At 31.8% G+C, this 22,779-nt stretch overlaps 3 protein-coding genes across 3 annotated transcripts; all 3 read right to left on the reverse strand.

The window, feature by feature from the left end:
- Window positions 1-6,301: 6,301 nt before the first annotated feature.
- On the reverse strand, window positions 6,302-13,094 carry LOC130808925 (4-coumarate--CoA ligase-like 1). The gene is made up of 6 exons (XM_057674487.1): window positions 11,425-13,094; window positions 9,988-10,578; window positions 8,761-8,962; window positions 8,507-8,652; window positions 7,109-7,176; window positions 6,302-6,685 (listed from the first exon to the last, which is right to left on the reverse strand). Exons 1-6 carry the CDS (start codon window positions 11,848-11,850, stop codon window positions 6,448-6,450), a joined length of 1,671 nt encoding a protein of 556 aa, XP_057530470.1. The 5' UTR covers window positions 11,851-13,094; the 3' UTR covers window positions 6,302-6,447.
- Window positions 13,095-13,672: 578 nt separating this feature from the next.
- On the reverse strand, window positions 13,673-16,141 carry LOC130808797 (uncharacterized). Its single transcript, XM_057674302.1, has 3 exons — window positions 15,973-16,141; window positions 14,551-14,707; window positions 13,673-13,923 (listed from the first exon to the last, which is right to left on the reverse strand). Exons 1-3 carry the CDS (start codon window positions 15,973-15,975, stop codon window positions 13,877-13,879), a joined length of 207 nt encoding a protein of 68 aa, XP_057530285.1. The 5' UTR covers window positions 15,976-16,141; the 3' UTR covers window positions 13,673-13,876.
- A 1,136-nt stretch (window positions 16,142-17,277) lies between these two features.
- On the reverse strand, window positions 17,278-21,150 carry LOC130808704 (uncharacterized). Its single transcript, XM_057674168.1, has 2 exons — window positions 20,922-21,150; window positions 17,278-20,265 (listed from the first exon to the last, which is right to left on the reverse strand). The coding sequence occupies exon 2, from the start codon at window positions 20,192-20,194 to the stop codon at window positions 17,996-17,998; it is 2,199 nt and encodes a 732-aa protein (XP_057530151.1). The 5' UTR covers window positions 20,195-20,265; window positions 20,922-21,150; the 3' UTR covers window positions 17,278-17,995.
- Window positions 21,151-22,779: the final 1,629 nt, after the last annotated feature.

The raw sequence follows: 22,779 nt of genomic DNA on the forward strand, positions 1-22,779 counted from the left end.
TGTGGCGGTAGCACTCCCAAAAGGTGTTTTCAAAAGTTCGACGTATTCTAAGGGTGTTACATTTTTATATATTTATATTTTACGGTACAAACTCAAAGAAATAGAGACAACAATATTTCATTACTAGTTCTCAAGTTCATAGGTTATAAACTTATAATTGTGATTTATTTTTTGTCACAAGGTTAGACCGAGACAACAAAAAAAGGGTTAGGTGAGAATCGAGTTCATAATCTTACTTGAAATTTATACTTGGTACTATATTTATGATTTATCTAAGTAATAATACAATTAAGCTGTAAAACCATTCTACTCCCCTAACTAATAGTACTTACATTAATTAAGACCAGTCTCTATTATTTAACACTATGTTTGAATAGCTAATTAGAAGAGTAGAGAAAGGAAGTGACAAGGAGGGAAAGAAGGGAAAGGGAGGAGAGGAGTAAGGAGGAAGGAGGAAGGAGGAAGGAGGAAGATTGTGCCTTATTTGTTTAGAATGGAATGGAAGAAAAGGAAAAAGATGAAAAATGAGTATTCTTAGTAAATTTTCTTCATGTTTTCCTTTCAAATTGCTCCGTTTTTTTTTTTTATAATTTATTTATCAAAATAAGTGATTTTACATCCTTCCAAATCACTCTCCTTTCTTTTTCTCTATTTCTCTCTATTCAAATGCAATTTAAGATTATAATTTATAGTGATATATATAGGTGTTAGCTATGGCCTAGTAGTTCATAAAAAGTTTAAAGGTATTATAAGTTTTTAGTAATGAAAGGTGTTAAACTCAAGAACTCACTTTTAAGTTTTAAATTATTGGGATGGTAATCATTTTTATTTACATCGTGAAGACTTAATTTTACGACAAAAAGTTAGAGTTGGACAATTATGAACTTAAACTTAAATCAAGTAAATTCTTTAGCTCAATTACATTATATTTTCATTATCATTCACTAGTGTAAAAAAACCTTATATGTTGTGCAACATATGCTACGGTTTTACAAAAACGCAACATAAAAGTAGTAGAATAATTAGGCAAAGAAAAAAAAGGGTATGTGCTGCGATTCTTAGAGAATCGCAACATATACTCTATAAATTTTTTTGATAAAATCCCGCCTTCATTCATATAATACAACACATTCAAAACCCACGAAAATGTATTATTAGTTTTCAAAATGCGCCTTACTTCGACATTTGCTTATTTCTCTCTTCATCTTCTTCAACCCTCTTCTTCATCCCATGAAAATTTGTTGTTCTTCCTCTTCTTCTTCTTCTTCTTCTTCTTCTTCAACCTTTAACTTCTTCAAAATCCACGAAAATTGTTGTTGTTCTTTTTCATTTTTTTAGTTTTTCAAGTTTTATGGTGTTTTAGGGCTTAGTTTTTGTATGCTAGTTACGTGAATCTCACTTAGGTTTTTTGATGGTAATAGTATTTATTGTTGTCTTCGTTTTTAATGCAAGGTATGTGAAGCTATTCTTAGAAGCATACAATATGAGGGCTTTTTAAACAATCTAAGGTATAATTTCTTTAACCTTTTAGTTTTTCAAGCTTCATGATATTTTAGGGTTTATTCAAGCTTCAACCTTTGAACATATGTTGTGTATAAATTTGTTTTTGTGTATAAGTATGAATTTGTTTTGGATTAAATCATGGGTTGTGCTTTTATGGATTGTTTTTGTTATGTGAATTAAGTTTGTAATTCTAAGTTTTGTAAACAACCTAAGTTTGTTTTTATTATGGATTAAATCATGGGTTGTGCTTTTATGGTTTGTTTTTGTTATGTGAATCTAAGTTTGTAATTCTAAGTTTTGCAAACAATTTAAGTTTGTTTGTGTTATGTGAATCTAAGTTTTGTTTTTGTTATGGATTAAATCATGGGTTTTACTTTTATGTATTGTTTTGGTTATGTGAATCTAAATTTGTAATTCAAAGTTTGTTTATATCATGTGAATCTAAGTTTGTAATTATAAGTTTGTATTTGTTATGGATTAAATCATGGATTGTGCTTTTATAAATTGTTTTTGTGATGTGGATTAAATCATGGGTTGTACAACGAATTTCTTGTTTTTTGATGCTAGTTATGTGAATCTCACTTAGAATGTTGGTAATTTGACTAGTTGATGGATATATGATGATAGAAGAATTATAGTATTGTGCATGTATAAGTATGAATTTTAAAGATTGAAATTGTGTTGTATTTGATTGCAAATAGTAGTAGGTTGTATAAGTATGAATTTTAAGGTTTAAGGCATATTATTTTTGTTGTAATATTAAGCTTGGTATGTACAACGAATTGCTTGGTAATTTGGATGATTTTGCCTATAATTGTGGGGTGTTAAGTGGTGATTTTAGAAAGAATTTTAATATATATATATATATTGTTGAGAAATTTCATGTGTCATTTGTAGTTAGTTTGAATAAGTTAATTTGATATAAGTCGCAATATCAGTTTGAGCCATATTTTTGGTGATTTGCTTGTGTTTTGTGTTTTGTTTAACTATAGTGTTGGATTTTCGTTCTTTGACATGCATCAAGTCATCGATGAAACGAAGAACGAGCTAGATCGATGCGTTTCAACAGAATTTTTGCGTAAGGTAGTAGATTGTACATGTATATACATATATAACATTAGTTTAGATTTTTCTATTATATATATATATATATATATATATATATATATATATATATATATATATATATATATATATATATATATATATATATATATATATATATATATATATATATATATATATATATATATATTGATGATTAATTTGGATGATGATTGGGGAAATATTGAATGATTATTAGTGTAATAATTATCATGTATTAGTTATTAATATTTATTGGGGAATTAATATAAAATTGAAAAAAACAAAAAAAAAATTGGAGTACCGCAGCATATAGTCTCTTATATGTTGCGGATCTGAACCGCAACATATAATATTTTGTCATATGCTGCTATCACTAGTGCTGCGTGTCAAAACCGCAGCATATAAGGTTTTCTCCACTAGTGATTATTACTATTTAACACCAAGAACCAAACAGACCTTAACATAATTGAAGAGTTTAGGTTTCATAAGAAAATAGTACATTAATTTAAATGAAATTATTGCTACTAAACTTTTACTTTCTCTGTTCCTTTAAATTTGCACTATATAATTTAAATATAGAGATTTTTTTAGTAATTATATGGTGCGAACTTAAAAAAACAAAAGGATTATATAGAGATGAATCAAAATTTTGACCAAAAATCACATTTGCCATAGAAAAGATTCTCACATGGTTAACATAAATAGAAAGGCTTCATTATGATTCCATATATGTTGTGATTCCTTAATGTTGTGATTAGTTTAATACAATTAAATAATAAAATAAAAAATAACGAAATAAATTTGGATGGAGCAAATGTTATCCTAGGTAAAGTACACTTTGGTGATGATATGCTAATTTTTAGCAAATTGTACTTAGTTGACAGTATTCCACCCAGATTTTGGGAATAAATTAAATGGTATTCCTATTGGATGACTTTTAATTAGTATAAATTATAAATTATAATTTATGTTATAAATATAAATTATTAATTATAATTATGCTCAGATCAAATGAGACCAGCACTTAACTGTCAGGTTTATTAATTCTAGTCTTGCCCACAGTTTTCATTTTATGGGCAGTATTCCACTTTTGGCTCATGCATTTTACAAGTATTTTTTTAGTCTTCTAATAAAGATTCGATCATCATTCTGGATAAAATAAAGCAACTTGTTATTTTTTTTTATTTTAAACTAACCAACTTGTAGTTGAAGGCAGTTGAAGCACATTACATTTTTCATATTTTTTATTTTATTTTTTATTTTAGATTTTAGGGAAAGAGTGAGCTACAGAGAAAACAGTGATAATCGAATTTAAAATTTTACCTAAGAAAAGTATTAGATACTTCAATGGATATGTGATCAGATTTCATTTTTTATATTCTTTATTAAAAACGAAAGAAGCATCTAATTTAACTTAAAAAGAGTAATTCTTAACAATTAAATTAACGAATTAAGTTCCTTTTAAAATAAAAATGTTTAAAAATATAATGCATATGAGAATAGATTAAATTTTAAAGTTCATTAGACTTTAAAAACTAATTGTGTACAAAAAATGGAACGATTGAAACACTAAAGTAAAAGAAAATTATGAAAATGGAAGAGTGAAAGTCACATGTTGAATTAAATTTAAACTTAAAATAAGTTGTGACGAACAAATTTTAAATAAATGCTAAGAGTGGGTTCGAAAACTAAGGCTATGTTTCATTCATTGATTTTAATTGAATTGATAACTTTTTTTAACATAAAATGTCATATTTCGAAACAATAATTTCATTTGAAAATTTAAAATTGGCTCAAATTTATTGTTTGGCAATCAAAAATTTTCATAGTTTTTAAAATAGTTAAAGTTGAGAATTTGAGAATGACTATCCAAGCCTTGTCATTCTCAAATTTTTCATTTATAATTTCATAACAAAAATCCATAATTTGAAATGAAATATTTATTTCCAAACACTACATAAAAGAATTGAATTTAATTTAGAGGAGTTGAGCTAAATTCAACGAATCTAACTAATTTTAACTGACAGAAATAATAAACACATATTTTTATAATATTAGTTGATTTTTTGGCTCATATATAAGACATATCTTATTTTGAGATCGATTTATAAAAAATTGTGAATAAAATATGATTAGCAAATGGCAATTGGTCTAAGATGATCCAGGTGGATATCATGCGGATTTTGCCTGCATTAAGTTGAGGCTAGGATTAATTGATATGCCTCCTCATGGCATTGAAAGGTTGAGATTCACTCTTCCACAATTGGCAATTGTGATATTCTAATAACTAATAAGCCATCATTTGCTAATTGCTTTTCTAGATGGTGGATTTAGCCTAATTAGAGTATCTAATTGCCTTAAAACCTTAGCCTCCAAAATGATATTTGCAATTAATTGTTGGATTCTCTAAGATTTAAATGTTAAGGTAAGATTATCCTTTTATCATGTTTATATTAATACAGTCATAAATTACTTTTATCTATTATATATAATACTTTATTATTTATTAGTTTCTTTTTATATACTATATGGTTTATTTACACTAATTTTGGATTGAAATCTGACACATTAAGATTTTTAAAAATATTTTAAAAACACGAAAATAGGAAATGAAATTTAAAACGGTCAAAACATAAAAAATTATCCTTATAGGGTAAATGATAGATATGAGACTCGGGACTTAAAACTCAGTTTGTTTATTTATGTAGGTGGTTTTGGGTTTTTTTTTTTTAACTTTTATGCATAAATAAATAAAATGGTTGGTTTTTTAGGGCTATTACTAGCTTTGGCCCGAATGATATTACTTGGGCTTTTAGTATTACTTGGTCAGTGAATGGTCGTAAAACAACAGAATAATTGGATCAAAAGTAATTTCTTTTGTGCTATGGAAGAGTGGGCTCCATAAACACTACCATTATTCAACTCAAAATGCAAATTTTTAAATGAGATGATTTTATAGTAAGATTATTTTTATTAAGCTGACTCTCATATATATTTAGTGAGTTAAAGTAATTATTTGTGATTTGGGCTAATATTTTAAGCTTGTCTCGTAATAAGATGATTTCATATAAAACAAGCTGAATTTAAATAGCTAATCTTTTAGTGAGTTAAACAAAACGTGCGACTGAATTGCGGTCCAGCCGTGGTTTTTCTGCGACTGAACCGCGATTTCCTGCGACTGGGTATTTTTTTTTTGATTTTTTTTAAAATTATTATTAATTTTTTTTATATTATTATTATTATTATTGTTGTTGTTGTTGTTATTATTATTATTATTATTATTATTATTATTAGTATAAATAAGAAATTTTAAAGGGGTGGCAAAGTTGTAATTTTTTAAAATTCAGGGGCAAATTCGTAATTTCATTTGGGGTGACGATAAAATAGAAAGGGTGGCGATGTTTAAGGATTGGGTAATTGTATAATCAAGTACTTGCACAAGTTCAAGTTAAATATCCTCCTTAAACCATATGTGAAACAGCTGATCTCTTTAAGAGACGTCTCTTTGGCCCAACCCATTAAAATGTATTGGCTATTTATATTATTCTTAATGCCGACTTATCGTACCCTTAATACCTACTTATAATATTTTAAATGCCTACCTACATCATTTTTAATTTCTATTTTATTATTTTTAATTCCTACTTACAATATTTAAAAAAATGTATATTGAATCGTCCCAATTAAAAATATCTCTAAAAGAGACCGTCACTCAAAAGAATTTGTGTTTATGAAATTAGCATACCTTACATTATGGAGTAATACAACAAAGAATTCAACTTTTTTATTTAAAAAAACACTAATATCAATTACAATACTTGAAAAAAAGGAGTAAAATTGTTATTATTGTGCATAATATTAAACTTGTTTCACATCAGCCTTGATCATCTGAGTGATTTTATCCTTGAGAATCCTCCTCATGATTTTGCCAGATGGAGATTTTGGGATTGATTCCATGAAATAAACAGATCTTAATCTCTTATAACTGGACACATTTGATGCAACATAATTCATTATATCTTCTTCAGTTTCTTTAGCATTTTTATTTATTACTACACATGCTGCTGGTACTTCTCCTGCATCTTCATCTGGCAGCCTGCATTAAACACATTATTTCTTAATCTTATTTTTCATGTCAGGGGACATTCTAAGCATGTTCAACATGTTCGACCACATATGACTCTAAAAAATTGAGGGCCTTAATTTTAAATATAGTATATATTAAGTATTCAAAGATCAAAATTTTTGAAATTGCACAGGGCCTTTAAAGAAATTTTTGCTCTGTCTCAATGTCATGCACTCAGGAGTCGGAAATCTAGACTCGGGCTTACCTAGACTATCACTCGGATCATTTGATTAAAACACTTATTAATATTTAAATTATGTAACATGGAGTGTATAGCACATAAAAATGACAGCTAAGTTGGTTCAACATATATATTAAGATTATTAGTGTTTGGTCAATCTATACTAATATTATAGATTCACCCTCGCATGTAGTCCAAGAAAAGAAACTTACGGGATAACAGCTCCATCTTCAATTGAAGGGTGCGAGAGAAGGATAGCTTCTAATTCTGCAGGAGCAACCTGCAAAATAAACAACATCAACATAAATTTTTTTGTAAATTTTACTTTTAAGTATTATAATAATCAGCGCAGTTATGTCTAATAGTCGGGGCTCGATTATGTCAAGGAACCATCTCACCCATAATTCAAGTTTAATTTAATATTTGAGGCCTTAGAATATGTATACTTTAACATGTCAACTCATTTGAGAGTGCTTTGAAGTAAAAGTATGGATGCAATTCAGACCCTTCTCATACCTGATACGAAATATTTCATTTGAATTTGAGAGATGTCGAGATTCGAACCCGTAATCTTTTGTCACCATGGTTGTGATACCATGTCACTACAAATATTTAACTTTTCGTGTCATTGGATTAAGTGGCATTTAAAAAAATGCCATTGATTTATATTTTTAGTATAATAATTATTGGTTTTTATCTTAAATTTCACTATTAAGTGATTTAGCGACACTTAATTGGTCTTTAGTGGCATATGTAATTGTTACTATAGTCTATAGTGCCACTTATGAGAAATGTCACTAGATCTTATGTAGTAAAAAGCTTTAGTGTGATTTTTTATTATGCTGCTAAAAGGTCAAATAAATGTCACTAAATTCTCTATATATACTATTAGAAATTTGAAGTAGCGACATTTTAAATTAAATGTCGTTAAATAAATCCCACTAAAAACAAGTTATGTTGTAGTGTGTGTCAAGGAACTATCTCAATCAAAAGTTTAAGCTAATGGTTGAGAGATATGTAATAGCATGTCAAGGATCCAACTCACCACAAGTTTGCTAATAGTTAAGACCTCACGATATGTTACATACTAGCTCCAACAAATCAGACTTTATCATGTCTCCTCATACAAGATATCGTTGAGCTAGAAGGAGGGGCAGGGTTAAGGAAAGTAATGATTCATTTGTTGTTCTCATTTGTTATTTTAGGCCGTTTTGTTTGTTATTTTCATAAAAAATCTTTCTATTTATATCACAAATTTTGGACATATTTAATCTTGTTCGTTCTAATTTTTTTAATTTTATTAATACTTATCGTAACGACTACATATCTTCCACTAACTTTATTTTTTTTATTTTTATATTATTTATAGTCCCTACATAATTTTCATTAACTGTGTATAAATGTTTTTTTAATAATTGTGATCCCCATATTTTTTCCATTCATTTTATTTTAATATTTTTAATGCTTATAATCTCTACTTTTCTTCATTTACTTTATCATCAATAAAATAATATACCCACTAATTAAAAAATTTAATTTTTCTAAATATCTGTAAATATTCATTATAAAAACATTAATAGAGAAAACAAGTGATATGTAACAAATCTTACTTGAAAGCCTTTGAATTTAATCAATTCTTTGATGCGATCCACAATAAAAATATCTCCATCATCATCAATATATCCAATATCTCCCGTATGAAGCCACCCATATTTATCCACAGTTTGGTGAGTTGCTTCATCATTCTTATAGTAACCTTACAGAAACATGATAATTAAATTAAATTAAATTATTATTAAATTGTAATTCGTTTATTATTAGTACATAAATAAAATAAAAACAATAAAAGTTGTAAATTAATTACCTTGCATGACACATTGGCTTCTTACACAAATTTCACCAGGCGTATTCTTAGGTAGGGATCGAGATGTATCAGGATCAATGAATTTAACCTCTATATTTGGTAGGATGAACCCTACTGAATTCCTCTTGGCAGTTCCACCATGATCTTCACTTGGTGCAGCATGTGTTAGTGTTATGCAACTATGCTCTGTCAATCCATATGCCTACCAAACAGGGGTGAACCCGGGAATTTTAATTTGGGGCAAAAACCGATATGCTATATAAAGATTTTAGTCGGATGATCGATACAACCTTAAATTTGATGGAAAGGAAAGAAAGGGATTTTGAGTGATAAAATTTTATTTGTTTAGATAACACTAAAAAAATGCTCAAACACCGACTAACACTTCCGACTAATACCAAAATAGTCGGAAATTTTTGAGTGAAATTCCTATTGATTAGTGTTAGTTGGAATTTATGACCAAAATTCCTACTAATTGTACGTGACTAGAATTTACGATTGACTTTCCTATTAAAACCTAAAAAAGTTAGTTAGAAAATCACCGACTAACAAATTTGAAGGAGAGAGAGGGATTTAGACGGATGAGATTTTTAGGGATTAATACTCTTGATTTTGTGAATGAAAAAATCTCTTCAAAAGTGGATAGATTTAGAAGGAAAATAAGTTTTCTTTCCCTCCCCTTCCTTTTCCTCTCCTTCATTTCCCTTACCTCCCTTTCCATTACCTTTCTTTAATTCCGTGCAAAAATTTTATCTCAACATAGTATACATGAAGATTTGAACAACAAACATTAATTCAATTTCATTTCAAATAATTTCACCGATAAAGTTTATTAATTTTCAAGATATTTATTCGGTCTGTACATCATACATTATAAATCAATAAGGGAGTCTAGATTAAATATACAATGGACCGCATGTTTGAGTTAGGCCTCCACGATTCCTCATATAAAGTCACTCATTCAACCAAGTACAAATTCTTAGCCATGGAACAAATGTAAACATTTCATTATATTAATATTGACTTCCATCTAAGGCCAGCTTAAATATTTAAATGTACATAATCTTACCCTTATAGTATCAAAATGTTGTTTACTGTAATTGTAATTGACAACAAACATTATATAGGACTTCACATGAGCAAGAAATGTTTGTTGTTTCAATGAGTCGTTTTACTATAATTCATTATCAAATAGAAAAATAAAGTAAAATCAAGAAAATTGCATACCTCTTGTACTTGAACACCAGGGAATTTTTTCTCAAAAGAGTTAAGAATTTCAGGAGCTAAAGGAGCAGCAGCAGTCATAATAGCTTTAAGTTTAAGCTTAGTAAGATCAAACTCATCCACAATAGGATTTTTAACCAAAGCCAAAATAATTGGTGGAACAATTGGTGCAAAATTAATCTCATGACTTATAAGGGCATGTAAAAATGTCCTTAATTCATACCTTCCCATAACAACCACCTTACCCTTATTTCTAAGGGTAGAACAACATATTCCAGCAATCCCATATATATGAAAGAAGGGCATAAGTCCTAAAATAGTAACTTTTCCTATCATTTCAGGGGATACACTAAAAAGGGTTGAACATAGATTTGCTACTATGTTTCTATGTGTTAGCATAACTCCCTTTGATAATCCTGTTGTTCCTGATGAAAATGGAAGTGCACAAAGATCAGTTTGCTGAATTGGTTCTGAGATTAAGTTTATGTTTGTTTTGTCTGCTGCAATTAGAAGTTCTTCCCAATAGATTGCTCCTGCATTTTCTTGTATTTTTTCTTCTCCTAGGATGATTTTTGGTAGGCTTATATCCTTTACCTGTTATATGATCCATTGTAGTTATTCATGTTTTAGTATCAAAGATCATCTCTCAACATTTAACATGCGTATTTGACGAAGCAGTTTAAGTAGTTGCTAGTGATTAAATAAGGCTGAAACACTACTTTACAAAAAATATCATTATTTGTAAATTAGCAATTTGATTAAGCAGCGTTAGATGGTGTCGGTACTTGAACATTACAACTTATAGTGTTTCAAAATAAAAAAGTACAGATTAAGATTTTCTCATCATTTTCTTGTAAAAAAACTGTATTCCAACAAAACCTATAATTGCTACTTTTACTGAACGACATTGATTTACACAAGTAATAAGACATTTAAATATATAACTACAATTGTAGAGCTACCTAGTTCCAAATAGATTCTAACTCTTCACCCTAAAATAAGTCCTTTCGGTTAGAATATATAATATATTATAGGGCCTTAACAATTAGCTTAAGCGTTGATTGAGTTGGTTCCTTAACATGGTTTCAGAGGCTAGAGTGATAAGATGTCACAGGTTTGAATCTCAACCACCCTTCATTTAAAATTGAGTATTCAACACCAGTTATAAGAAGGGTCTATGTTGCATCCACACTTTTAGTCCATAAGGCTCTCGTGTGAGAGGGGTGTGTTAGAATATATAACATATTCTGGGGACTCAACCATCATTTTACTCTTTAAATCTGCTATATAACGCAGATCGAAGTGATAACTTTTTAGATGTTATATATAAAGCAAATTCAAAAAGACGGATGGAGCATAAATGACTCGAATCTATAAATGTACGTACTCCTATTCGAGTATTGAAATTGGACTCAATTCATAACAAAAGGATGATATTACCTTGTCATATATGGTACCAATTGTGACAATAAGCTTAGCATCAGCTGCCTCAGCTTGTGTGCTTATTTCTGAAGCATGTGCTGCAGGATTTGCACCAGAAAATACACCACCAGCTGCCATAATGCCTAAAGCAACTATACCATATTCTGGTACATTTGGAAGGACAACTATAACAACATGCCCTTTCCTTAAGCCAAGTGATCTTAAGGCCCTAGCAAACCTATTTGTGTCCTTTGCTACTTGTCCATACGTATACTTTTTCCCGGTTGATGCATCGACAAATGCTACATTGTCAGAGTATAACTCTGCGTCTTGTAGCACAAAATCCGGTAAGCTAAGATTGTCTGGTATAGGAACCGGACTAAACCTGCTTCGGAAAATTATTTCTTCTTCTAAGGGGACTTGGTTTGATACATCGGTTCCCATTTTTTTTCGAGTTTACGAGCATTGGAAAATAAATTGAAAAATGGGATTTTAAAGGGGAAAAAAAGGTTGCTAGTATAAATTGGTAGACATTAGGTTGAAAGGATGTATGGTATGACTACGTATAAAGAGTGTGAGTTTGTTAACTGCTTTTATTATTTGGTTGAATCACAATTTTAGGGCTATTAATTGAAATGAGAAAACGATACTACAGAAAATGATACAATAGCTTTATCACTTTGATACATAAAATATACACGTATTTTCTGTTAAAACGTTATTACAATGCGGGAATTTAAAATAGGAGTAAATAGTCCAACTAAATTGGATAAAACATCTATTTTAGTATTTTAAATACTCACTCTAATTGTTTAGAATAGTTTAAGTTTTTTAAATTTAGACTCCTTGTATGGACCTTTCTTTCTGAGAGACGATCTCATACAAAAAATGTTCTATAAAATAAAGTTCAAATTCAAATGAATCGAAATGATCCAAGTATTTTTAGGGCTATTACTTGGGCTTTTAGGACGATCTTACAGTAAGCAACTTTATCCTGTTATTAATGACGAAAGGGTTGTTTTCGATTGACCCTTGGTAGCTTCACTATATAACAAGTGCATATAATTTGATGAGCCTAATCAATATGCAAAGTTAGGTTTCTAAAGGTTGAGTTACATGAAAAGGCTAATAAACTAGTTCCTCTATTCCTTTAAATTAGCTACACTTTGTATTTTTGTCTTGTCCAATAAATGTCCACACTTTTCTTTAATTCTCATCACACATTATTTTTTCTTTTATTACCATCCATACAATGGAAATACATCAACTATTCATTAATATTTGTGTCAGTCCTTATCTGTCATTGATCAGTTTCCTATTTGGGTCAATAGTATTTGGTCAATACATGATGATACATGCTCCCCTGTTTTGTCATTAGCACAATATGGAAGTTGTCTGAATCTATTACTTTGTCATTTGTCATTCATTATGAGATAAAACTACTTAAAAATGGATCATTCATAAACCAGTATCATTATACCGTAATTTGCCTTTTAAATTTACAATTCACTCAAAATGACTTAAAAGTAGCTAACACCATATAAAGGGACATGTGGGTGTATATGGAAGCTTCTGAAGATGTCGCTCTCGTGGAAGGAGGTTGACAGAATGCCAAATACATGGTGATTGGAAATTTACGAAAAGCTCGTACAAATGACTTGCTTGGGGCAATAGAAGATTGCGTGCTGTCTCTACGGAACCCCCCCCCCCCCCCCCCCCCCCCCCAAATGAATCGTATCTTCACGTATGACGTGGCAAAACAGGAGTGGCTGAAGGTATTGCTTGTGTTCTATCGCATGAGAGGAGATGGCTATGGTTTGTGCAACTGCTTTTTACCCTTGTCTTGCTGTAGTTCCTTGATTGTATCAAGTGTTCGGTTTAATCTTTCAAATATAAGGGTTCGGCTAGTCCTTGATCGTTAATTTTTTGTAGTTAAAGGTGATACTGATACACCATGAAAATCAGCGGTTGGCAAGTAGATGAAAAGTGGTCGGGTCTCCTCCATTTGTGTTCCCTTCCTTTACTTTCATTTCAGTAGGGGAACGTTTTTAAGAGCAAGTTTGTTCATACTTCATTTTGCAAAACATAACATTTCGATCAGTCCTCTTCTCGCATTCCCTTCCCTTACCTTCCTTTCTCGAGTGTTCATATTGTTTTTGTAAATAGAAGTTTATTTGGTTATTTGTGAACTTGGGTTTTTATAGCTAATACTTTTATTATCATTAGCCATTGCTTATATCTAGCAGGAAGTAAAAGTAATCAATAATCGATCTTAAACTAGTAGTTTAGAGAATGTGTATTACTGAATCTTAATTCAAAATCTGGTTTTGAATAACACAGTTCGTACAAACATAGTGATTCCTATTGTGTAGACTATAAGCACAAGAGTAAGGAAATCAAAAGAACATCTCGATTTCTATTGTGAAGACTATAAGCACAAGAGTTGGGAACATGAAAGAACACATTGTGATTAAGCCATTCCTCCACTTGTGGCAGTCCTAATAATCTGGAACAGAGCTGGAAATGAACAAAAAGAAGATCGATTAGTTTCATTAGCCAATCATTTTTAAGAATGTATCAAGACCTATTGTAATCAAAACTATATTTCCCGAGTACCTCAAATTTAATCATCAGCTGGTCTCCTAAGAGACCGTCTCTCTGAAAGAGATCTCTAAAGCCCAGCCCATTAAAGCTTAATGCCTACTCTTACCCTATATTTTCCTTTATGGGCAGCCCAATTAGAGATGGTCTCTCAAAGACACCGTCTCTCACAAGATTACTACACGGTCAATTGAAAACAACTTATTTTTTACCACAGGGGTAATGTTGCGTACATCTGACTTTATCAAACTCCAACTAGATAGGAGCCACGTAGATAGGACTCATCCACTAGACCGACATTCACACACAAAAAGTTGAAGTGGTATCGACATAAGTACTATTTGTCCCTCACCACCCAATCCTATATTCTAAATGAGTCTTATTTGAGAGATTATACTAGGACAGTCGAGTTCGATTACAGCATCAACAAACCATAGGCTATCATAACATGTGATTCAGCAAGTCTAGGAATAATGGTATCAATGGAAGGAATATACACAACCAAGTAATGTAAAGGAAGTTGAAAGGAAAGCAGAAGCTTACAGGAACCAATGACAACAAATACAAAGAAGCCCAAAAGAACAGGTCCAACAGGATAGTCGTTCCCCTTCTTGACAGTTGTCTCAGGAACGGCTCCCCTCCTAGTAACGTTCTTCTGGAACTTTTGGTTCTTCCTGTCAGCAAGGCGTCTTGAGGTTGTCTGCAAAGAAAGACATAAGTCATACACAATGAGTTAACATGGACATATGGACGGCCCCATATCCTGGAAAGGAACAATTCGAACAACATAACAAGGAGGTGCATTACAGCATTCTACATCAATTTGATAACAAGGATTCAATGGCCTGTATAAGTTTAAACATCCAACATGTTACTTCAATATATGTTGCAAACAAGCAATTGTTGAAGCATTAATCATCATTGTACTCGGTGTGACCTGCCCATAGTAACTATGATCAGGGTTTAGGGAAAGAAGGAAGACGACAACACATACCCATAAAAAAGGAGGATGCGGCTAAAGAGTCCTTCGGTTCGAGAAAGAGTTTTTTATTATTTCATTTGATGAAACCAGGTAAGAGGGTAATATCTACTTGCCCTACCAGCTTAACTCCAACAGATAAACTGATTTAACTGTTACTGATTTGTGAGTCAATATCATGACACATGAATAGTAAACCTCTAACCCAAACAGCTAATAGCTTTAAGACTCAAAAAATTGATCCTTACATAGTATAGCAACAAAATGTCTTAAGTCTCAACATATTTCTTGCCTTTTAAACTGAAGGAAGGTGAAAATTTACCAAACCCAGGTTCCAAAAAGGTACAAGGCTGAAATTCATGTATCATAAAACTGATTAACATATTCAAAACACACCCACAAAAATCCAGCAATACCAATCGATCATCTGTACCAAATTTCTTGAAGAATCAAGATGTCATTAAAATAACCTAAAAATTAGGTCTTTTCAAACCCAACACAGATGAAAATTAACCAAATCAACCCATAAATACACAAGGCGATACTCTTCACAGCAAACATTCGACGGAGAAAACAGATCCATCGATTTTCTTTTAAAGCTTGCAACAATTCAACCGAAAATCTTACATAAGAAATCAAAAGAGAAATCGTAAAAAACACAAGATTTAGCACATCATCCTTAAGAATACATGATTAACCAACAAGGCAACAATTGTGCATAAAATTCCAGCCTAAATTATATAAAATCTTAATTTACAAATCTACAGATAACAAAAATTAACAATAAATTCATGGATCTAATTAAATTTGTTCCTAATCAAATAATAACACAATTCACGAACAAGATCGCAACTCCACCACGAAACCCCAGGACCAGAAATCAAAATTACCAACAGAATACCAAATCAAATGCAAAAAATCTAGGAAAAAAGAGGGTAATTAGTGTTTATTATTCATAAACAAAAGGGGATTAAAGAGAAAATTACCATTTTTACTGGGTCTTGATATGATTGATGAAAAAAAAAAGCAGAGAATTTCAATAATTTGACCAGAGAGGATGAAAATGAGATTTTTACTTTTGATTTTTTTTCTCTCTCTAGACAAAGTAAGAAATTATCAAGAAGCTTTTTTGTCGGTATGAAAAAATCATGGGAGGTAGAAATTTACTCGTATTTATTCCCAATTCTTAAACTTTGGGAGTTCGTGAAGCAAAGTCCAAACTCTAAACGTCAACGCGGTGACGTGGCTTATGATTATTGGTGCTCGATTAATCTACGTGGATAACACGTTTTCAAATGTTAAGTGTTTGACCGACGTGACAAACTCAATTATCCAATCTTTTCTTGTTAAGAACATTTATTAGTTACTAACTTTTGATACTTTTGGATTATTCGGCAAACGAGAATCAAAATTATAAGGAGGTAAAGAATTTTTTTTAGGATAAATTTATATCAAAAATAAGCGAACTAAATGCTATATTTTCTATTTTTCATTACCTTCTAACAATCAAATCCCTTTAATTATTTATCTAATTAACTTTGTTATTCTAATTTGACTTTTATTTACCCTACAAATATAAATATGTGCTCTCGATCCAAACAAATTCTAATAATTACAACTTTCTTTGTCAATTATAAATTTCAATGGTGAAACAAATGTATATGCAAATTCTTAGAAAACTACCAATAGATAACTTTCCACAAATTATAAATTCCCAATAAAATTTAAGCAACAAAATTAATAAACAGTAGAGGCTTAGAGCCTTATTTTGGCCATGCCCAATGATATACATGCATGAGAGTGAGGGACAACTGAGTCAGTAAAAGGCAAGTATGTAATGTGTTCGTACATAATTTATAGCTTTGGTTTGCCATCTTTCATTTCTCTTCCTCACATATATTATCATCATCATTCTATTCAGTATATCCCGCTCTTAGAAAGCTAAGGCCAGGGTCTAGGGAGGAAAGAACCGCGACAACTCATACCCATAAAGAAGAGCGCGGCGACAACTCTTCCTCAGACATATAATTGTGGTAAATGGCAATTATGTAATCTATAAGGTTTGTTTTGTCTTTAAAATATTTGAGTACATGAATCTGTAATGTATCTTTAGTTTTCCAGAATTATAATTTGTGATCTGTGATGCTTAAAATTAAAATGTATCAAAATAAGAGACTTTTTGGTTGCATCTTTCTTTATAACTATAGTTTGCCATCTTCTATTCTTCCTCGTACCATAATTATAGTTTCTACAAGTAAGATACCCTATGTTATGGGTATAAATATGCTGATGATGAAAATGTATCAAAATAAGGGGGAGATTTAAGAGCGCAAAATAGCTGTAAATTAACTTTGTTTTGGATCCAACAAACAAAAAATTACAAGTCCAAAAATACAATTTCAGTTAAAACCCCAAAACACAACTATTAAAAAAAGCCTAATGTTTTACAGCTTTTTTATGTAAAGATTTCACAAGGTCAACAAACAGATATTACTGATCAAGCAGAATTATCACTAAACTCAAATATTCCAAAAACTATATACGGACTTGTTAGTATTCAACATGGAAGAAGTCCCCTATTCGTCTGTTGCTAAGTTGTGTTACTGAGCAGAAACCTGTGAACATAAATAAGTAGTCTCACAGACGACCCGACATACAGAAAATTAAATGGTAGATAAACGTCGCTTGATTTTGAGAGTTTTACACCCGAATCATTGCTTCTTGTAGTTAGGCAAATCAACTTGTTCTACTCAATAGCACATCTTTGCACTCACTAGCACAAGAATTGAAAAGCAGCCCGCAATATACTGCATGACGCTTAGTATTTAGCAGCTCGTATAACTTGTGGATTAATCCCAAACAAATTTTCCGGAATCAAGCTCAATTTCAGTAGAAGTCGAGAAATTGCATTGTATCGAGTGCTCACTGCCACGTCTCAGTCGTTTTACTTTGGTTTCTTCTACAAAGGATCTGCATTGCTAGGCATTTGATCCGCAGTTTCTGCATCACTTAGTGTGTTTGTCGGCTTTTGTCATCAACTTCTATAGTTTCCGCTTGCTTAGTTGTCTGGTTTTCTGCAATATCCTCCTCCTTTGCATCAGCTATAACTTGCAGAAATTCAGGTGGAAGTGCTGCAGGGTCTAGCTCCCGGCAACCCTTAGGAGCGTTTGGGGCTACTTGACCTGAAATCAGATGCGAAGGAACCTGATAAGAAAACCTAAAAATCTCCTCTTTAGGTATCCTTCTCACTTGTTTACAGTCCAAGTGATGATGAAAGACGGCCTTGAAGCCAGCGACTTTCACTAGAGGTACAACTACAACTCCTAGCTCGTCATCATATTCTTGCAGTACTTCCACCATGTCGTACTTGTGTATCAAATCGCCTGCAGTAAATTCATTCCAGTCTGGAGACCAATTCCTATACAGTGCCCAAACATCCCCCTTCCTTGGAAAAATTTCTATAGTTCCCTTTGCATCTTTTGTCCACCTAACTTTATGTGAGAAGCAATTCAGACCATTATATGTCTCATGTCGGCCTATTCTAAAGTCTCCACAAGTTTTTGTGAAGCCAGATCCAACCCAATTTAAAGGACTAAGTTCCGTATTTGTTTTTGAATTGAGCCAACTGATCCGTAACCGGAAAGGATCCCGAGAGATAACACACTGAACTAAAGCATAAAACCGAGGCATACCGTCATCATTGTCGTATATAGCCCATACCTGATTCTCTCCAAAGGCCTTTTCAGTCCTATCCTTGTCAAAATCATAGAAATCCGGGTCAGGAACAGGGATTGATAATCGGTCTATGATCTCCTTAGATTGAACGGCACTTTCCAAGGACGTATTCTCCACTACAAGTCCAGAGTCTGGTGGCTTTTTAGACTCCCCACTCAATTCGCCATTTATTGAAGCTTTTTCTGGCCTTTCGGACTTGTCAAAAGATTTCTGAGTAGTTTTCTCCTTGCGATCAGCATTTTCCACCATACTAGCTGACTTCCACTCACTTATTTTTGTGAGAATTTCTTTCCTAGCCTTATGCAACAGTATGCTGCGCATTTCACTTTGTGATAGCTCCCTTGTACTGTTAAGTTTGCTGATTCTACTTGCATATATCGACCCACTATCACTGTGCTTAGAGGGAGGAATTGTTCTCGATATGCCAAATCCAGCAACGCCAGCGGCCATATGATTAGTGTTCATGCAGGCATCAGCATTAGCTCTCCTTTTTTTCTCAAAAGAACCAATAGTATCCCCAGAAGTATAATTTTTTCTTTTCATGGTCTTCTCCCGTTTTCTGGCCGCTTGTGCTTCCTCACGCACTCTTTTGACCTTCTCATATGTCTGTTGTACCACATTTGCAGCTTGAGAAACAGACGAAACACCAGATGTTCCTGAGAATGGAGCCCACTGAAAGCTGCTAGTGCTATAACCAGCATTGTGAATACTGTGGTTTCTCACATCCTGCTGAGAGTTCTTCCAATGCTTGAAACCCCCATCCCATGGTTTAGCAGAACTGTTTGAACCAGGAGGTGCAGTCTCTATGGCAAAAAACGGTTTATTACAATTGGGGCAAAGTAAGTTATGATTGAGATAACTTTTAAGATACTCATACTGCATCTTGCAACTGTGGCAGACAGTCCAGAAAGTATTCCTCTTCGCCTTACAAGATGATCCAGAAACAGAAGAGCCATTTGCACGGAATGTATTCTTGTCAACTTTGGAATTGGACATTGCAGCTTTGGCAAAGTTGTAAAATCCATTTGCACCAGGTTGCACAGATGAAGGGGAATTAGCCATCTTTGAAAAACCACTAGAATTTCTTCTTGCATCATAAGCAGCTCTCCTGTTCTTGTCAGATAACAAGCTCCAAGATTCCGAAATAAGCTTAAAAGCCCCTTCAGCTCCAATAGACTTGTTTTTGTCAGGATGTAGCATAAGAGCAAGCTTTCTGTATTGTTTTCTAATAGTATCACTGTCTGCTTTTGGTGAAACACCAAGTACACCATAAAAATCAGCCTCCCCCAAAACCGGGTTTTCTGCAGCAGCGTACACGTCCAGAGTCGTCAACATCTGTGAAATGCCCTCAAGCCCAGGATACAAGTTGTGTGCCTTCAGCGCAAATTTCTTCGCTCCACTTATGTCTTTCGCATTAAACTTCCTCTCCGCGATCTCTCTCGCCTTAATTGCATCATCTTTGTTACACTCCATGTCCGACGATTTACCGTAAATCAATGCAAAGTTAACGAATATGAAATCATCCAAACCAATAGCTTCCAAATCTGAATTCCATATCACAACACATAAATGGCATGAAACTAGTTCCTCAAATGGGAAATCAAACAACATTAATAACAAACAATAGCAAAAAAGCATTTTGTTACCCAACGTCACTCAATGGCTCTCACCTAGATTGGAATAGAGGGTCTCGCATACATACACTTACATTTGTAATAACAAAGAGACCTTCAATTTACAATTGATTGTGAGTATCATCTATGGCTTCACGCAAAACAAAAGTCGCAAATGATTTTATGGAACATCAAATTCAATAAAAAAACATCAAATTCAATAAAATCAAATAAAAATAAATTTTTACATTTGCTTCACCAATTGACTAGAAAAAGAATCAGTTGAAGTAAAAAAATCCAATAAAATCAAATTCAGTAACCTAAATAATAAACATCAAACCACTACATAACTGTAACTCTAGCATTATAAATGGAAAACTTCGATCGGAAGCTAAAAAGGCACTTAAATGATTCAACTAACCCGAAAAAAAGTTTCAGAATTTCGGAGGAATAAAACTAATGTTGAAACCCTAGCATTACTATAGCCTAAAGCTAAATTCAAAACCCTAAAATCAGTGTTGTATATATATTTATTATCAATTAATAGAAAATAAACTTAAGAAATAGCAAATTAATTGAGAATTTACCTGGTGAATGAATTTGGGGAAATGGGAGGGTTTCCGAAATTTGAATCAGAAAACACCATAGAAAAAGAGGACCTCCATAACTGTTTTTATTTTGGTCTATTCCCTTCTCTCAAAATTCCTCCCCAATGTTTGATGATATTAAAAAAAAATTTTAAAAAAAAAAAAAAAAGAAGAAAACTTTCACATTCTTAACATCCAAAAAAAATATATAAAAAGTTTTACAAATTTGTGGAGGGTATTGAATTTTTGGGTGCTGCTATTTGCTTGACCTTGTTATGTTGAAGTTGTAGAAATTTTTTCTCCTAATTGGTTAAGCCCTCAATCATGGTTAGAAGTTAACCAACATTGATGGTTGTTGAATTTATTTGTGTTTAGGGTTTGTTACCTGTAGTTTATCCTATTTCAGTACTTAAGGTCATTGATGCGATGTATTTGATTTTGTCTGATTTGATCTTATAAATCTAAATTCTTTTAGTCTGATTTGATATACTGCAGTGTGAATGAATCATTTTCTATTCTATACCCTAAAAGGAAAGAACAGTATACGAAATTGTAAGGGGAAAATGAACTATCTATAATGTATCAATTTATACAATTAGCAAAAAAACGGTACTAAAACAACTTGGCAAAGGCCAAAAAACTAGACTCAAGTTAGAAAAGTTGTAACAAGGCAACAATTACTAACAACTAGTGATGGTCATAAGGCAGGTTACCTGAAACACAACTGAATGAAACCCCCAAATAACCATTTTGAACCGAAGTTTGAGACAAGTTCCTAACTGCAGCTTCATGAAGGTAATAAAAATCTCATCAAACAAAACATAGAAACTGATGACAACAAGATTGTTAAAATTGGGGTTTTACTTTGAATCGAAAGTAGCTCTCAGAATCGAATCATAAAATCAACCGATTCTACAAATTTTGCAAGTTTAAGACGTAATTGTTGTTATTTATTTTTGAGATGTTTTCAATGTAAAATACCCTTAAATTCATTTTTATCTATTACTTTTGCAATATAATTCATAAAATATCTAATTCTTAGTTGTGATTCTATATCATTTAACAAAAAATAGACAAAATGACTTAAAGTCTAGTCAGTCTACACAAACCTAGACAATTAGAGTGCACAGATTAATTTTCACCACTAAGGAACTTTTTTTTTCCAATACTTTAGATTTAAGTACATTAAAAAAATCATTTACAAGTACGATTAGGGAAGAATAACTTAGAAACTCGAGTAGATAAGAAAAAGAAGAAAAATGATGAGAATAATTGCAGAAAATGACAAATAAAGGTGAAAAGAAGATGTGAAAAGATGTTTCTTCTAATTTAAAAGTATCAAATAGGTCAAAAATTGTCGCATGACCTATAATATTTAAGAATTATCACTTAAAATGCCCATTTTGTAAAATCGGTACGATTTTACTAATTTTAACCGATACTAACGATTTTGTTAGCGATTTTACCCAGGACCAACTTTAACCCCGACTCAACTCGATAAGTGTAATTGAAATTGTAAAATCGTACGATTTTATGATCCGGATCGCAATTTTAACAACCTTGGCTAATAGGATTTGAACCGTAACCGTTTCAGGGACCCGAGCCAAATGGTTAGTGGAACCTTGGAAATTGAACCAAAACCATAAATCAAAATCGCCTGTTCCGCTAAGCCGTACTGTTCAATTGAATCACCCTCAACTAGCCGTTGGAATCATGCCATGTGTCGAGAGTTTGAGACATTTGCTACAATAATATCAACATAGGAGGTGTTTACGTAGAATAATATAAACTTTTCTCTATAATAGATCATCTGACACATAAACAAAATGTAAATTAATGAAGAAAAGTTGATAAATCT

Source organism: Amaranthus tricolor, chromosome 3 (genome assembly GCF_026212465.1).
Source record: "Amaranthus tricolor cultivar Red isolate AtriRed21 chromosome 3, ASM2621246v1, whole genome shotgun sequence".
Classification (NCBI taxonomy): Eukaryota; Viridiplantae; Streptophyta; class Magnoliopsida; order Caryophyllales; family Amaranthaceae; genus Amaranthus; species Amaranthus tricolor.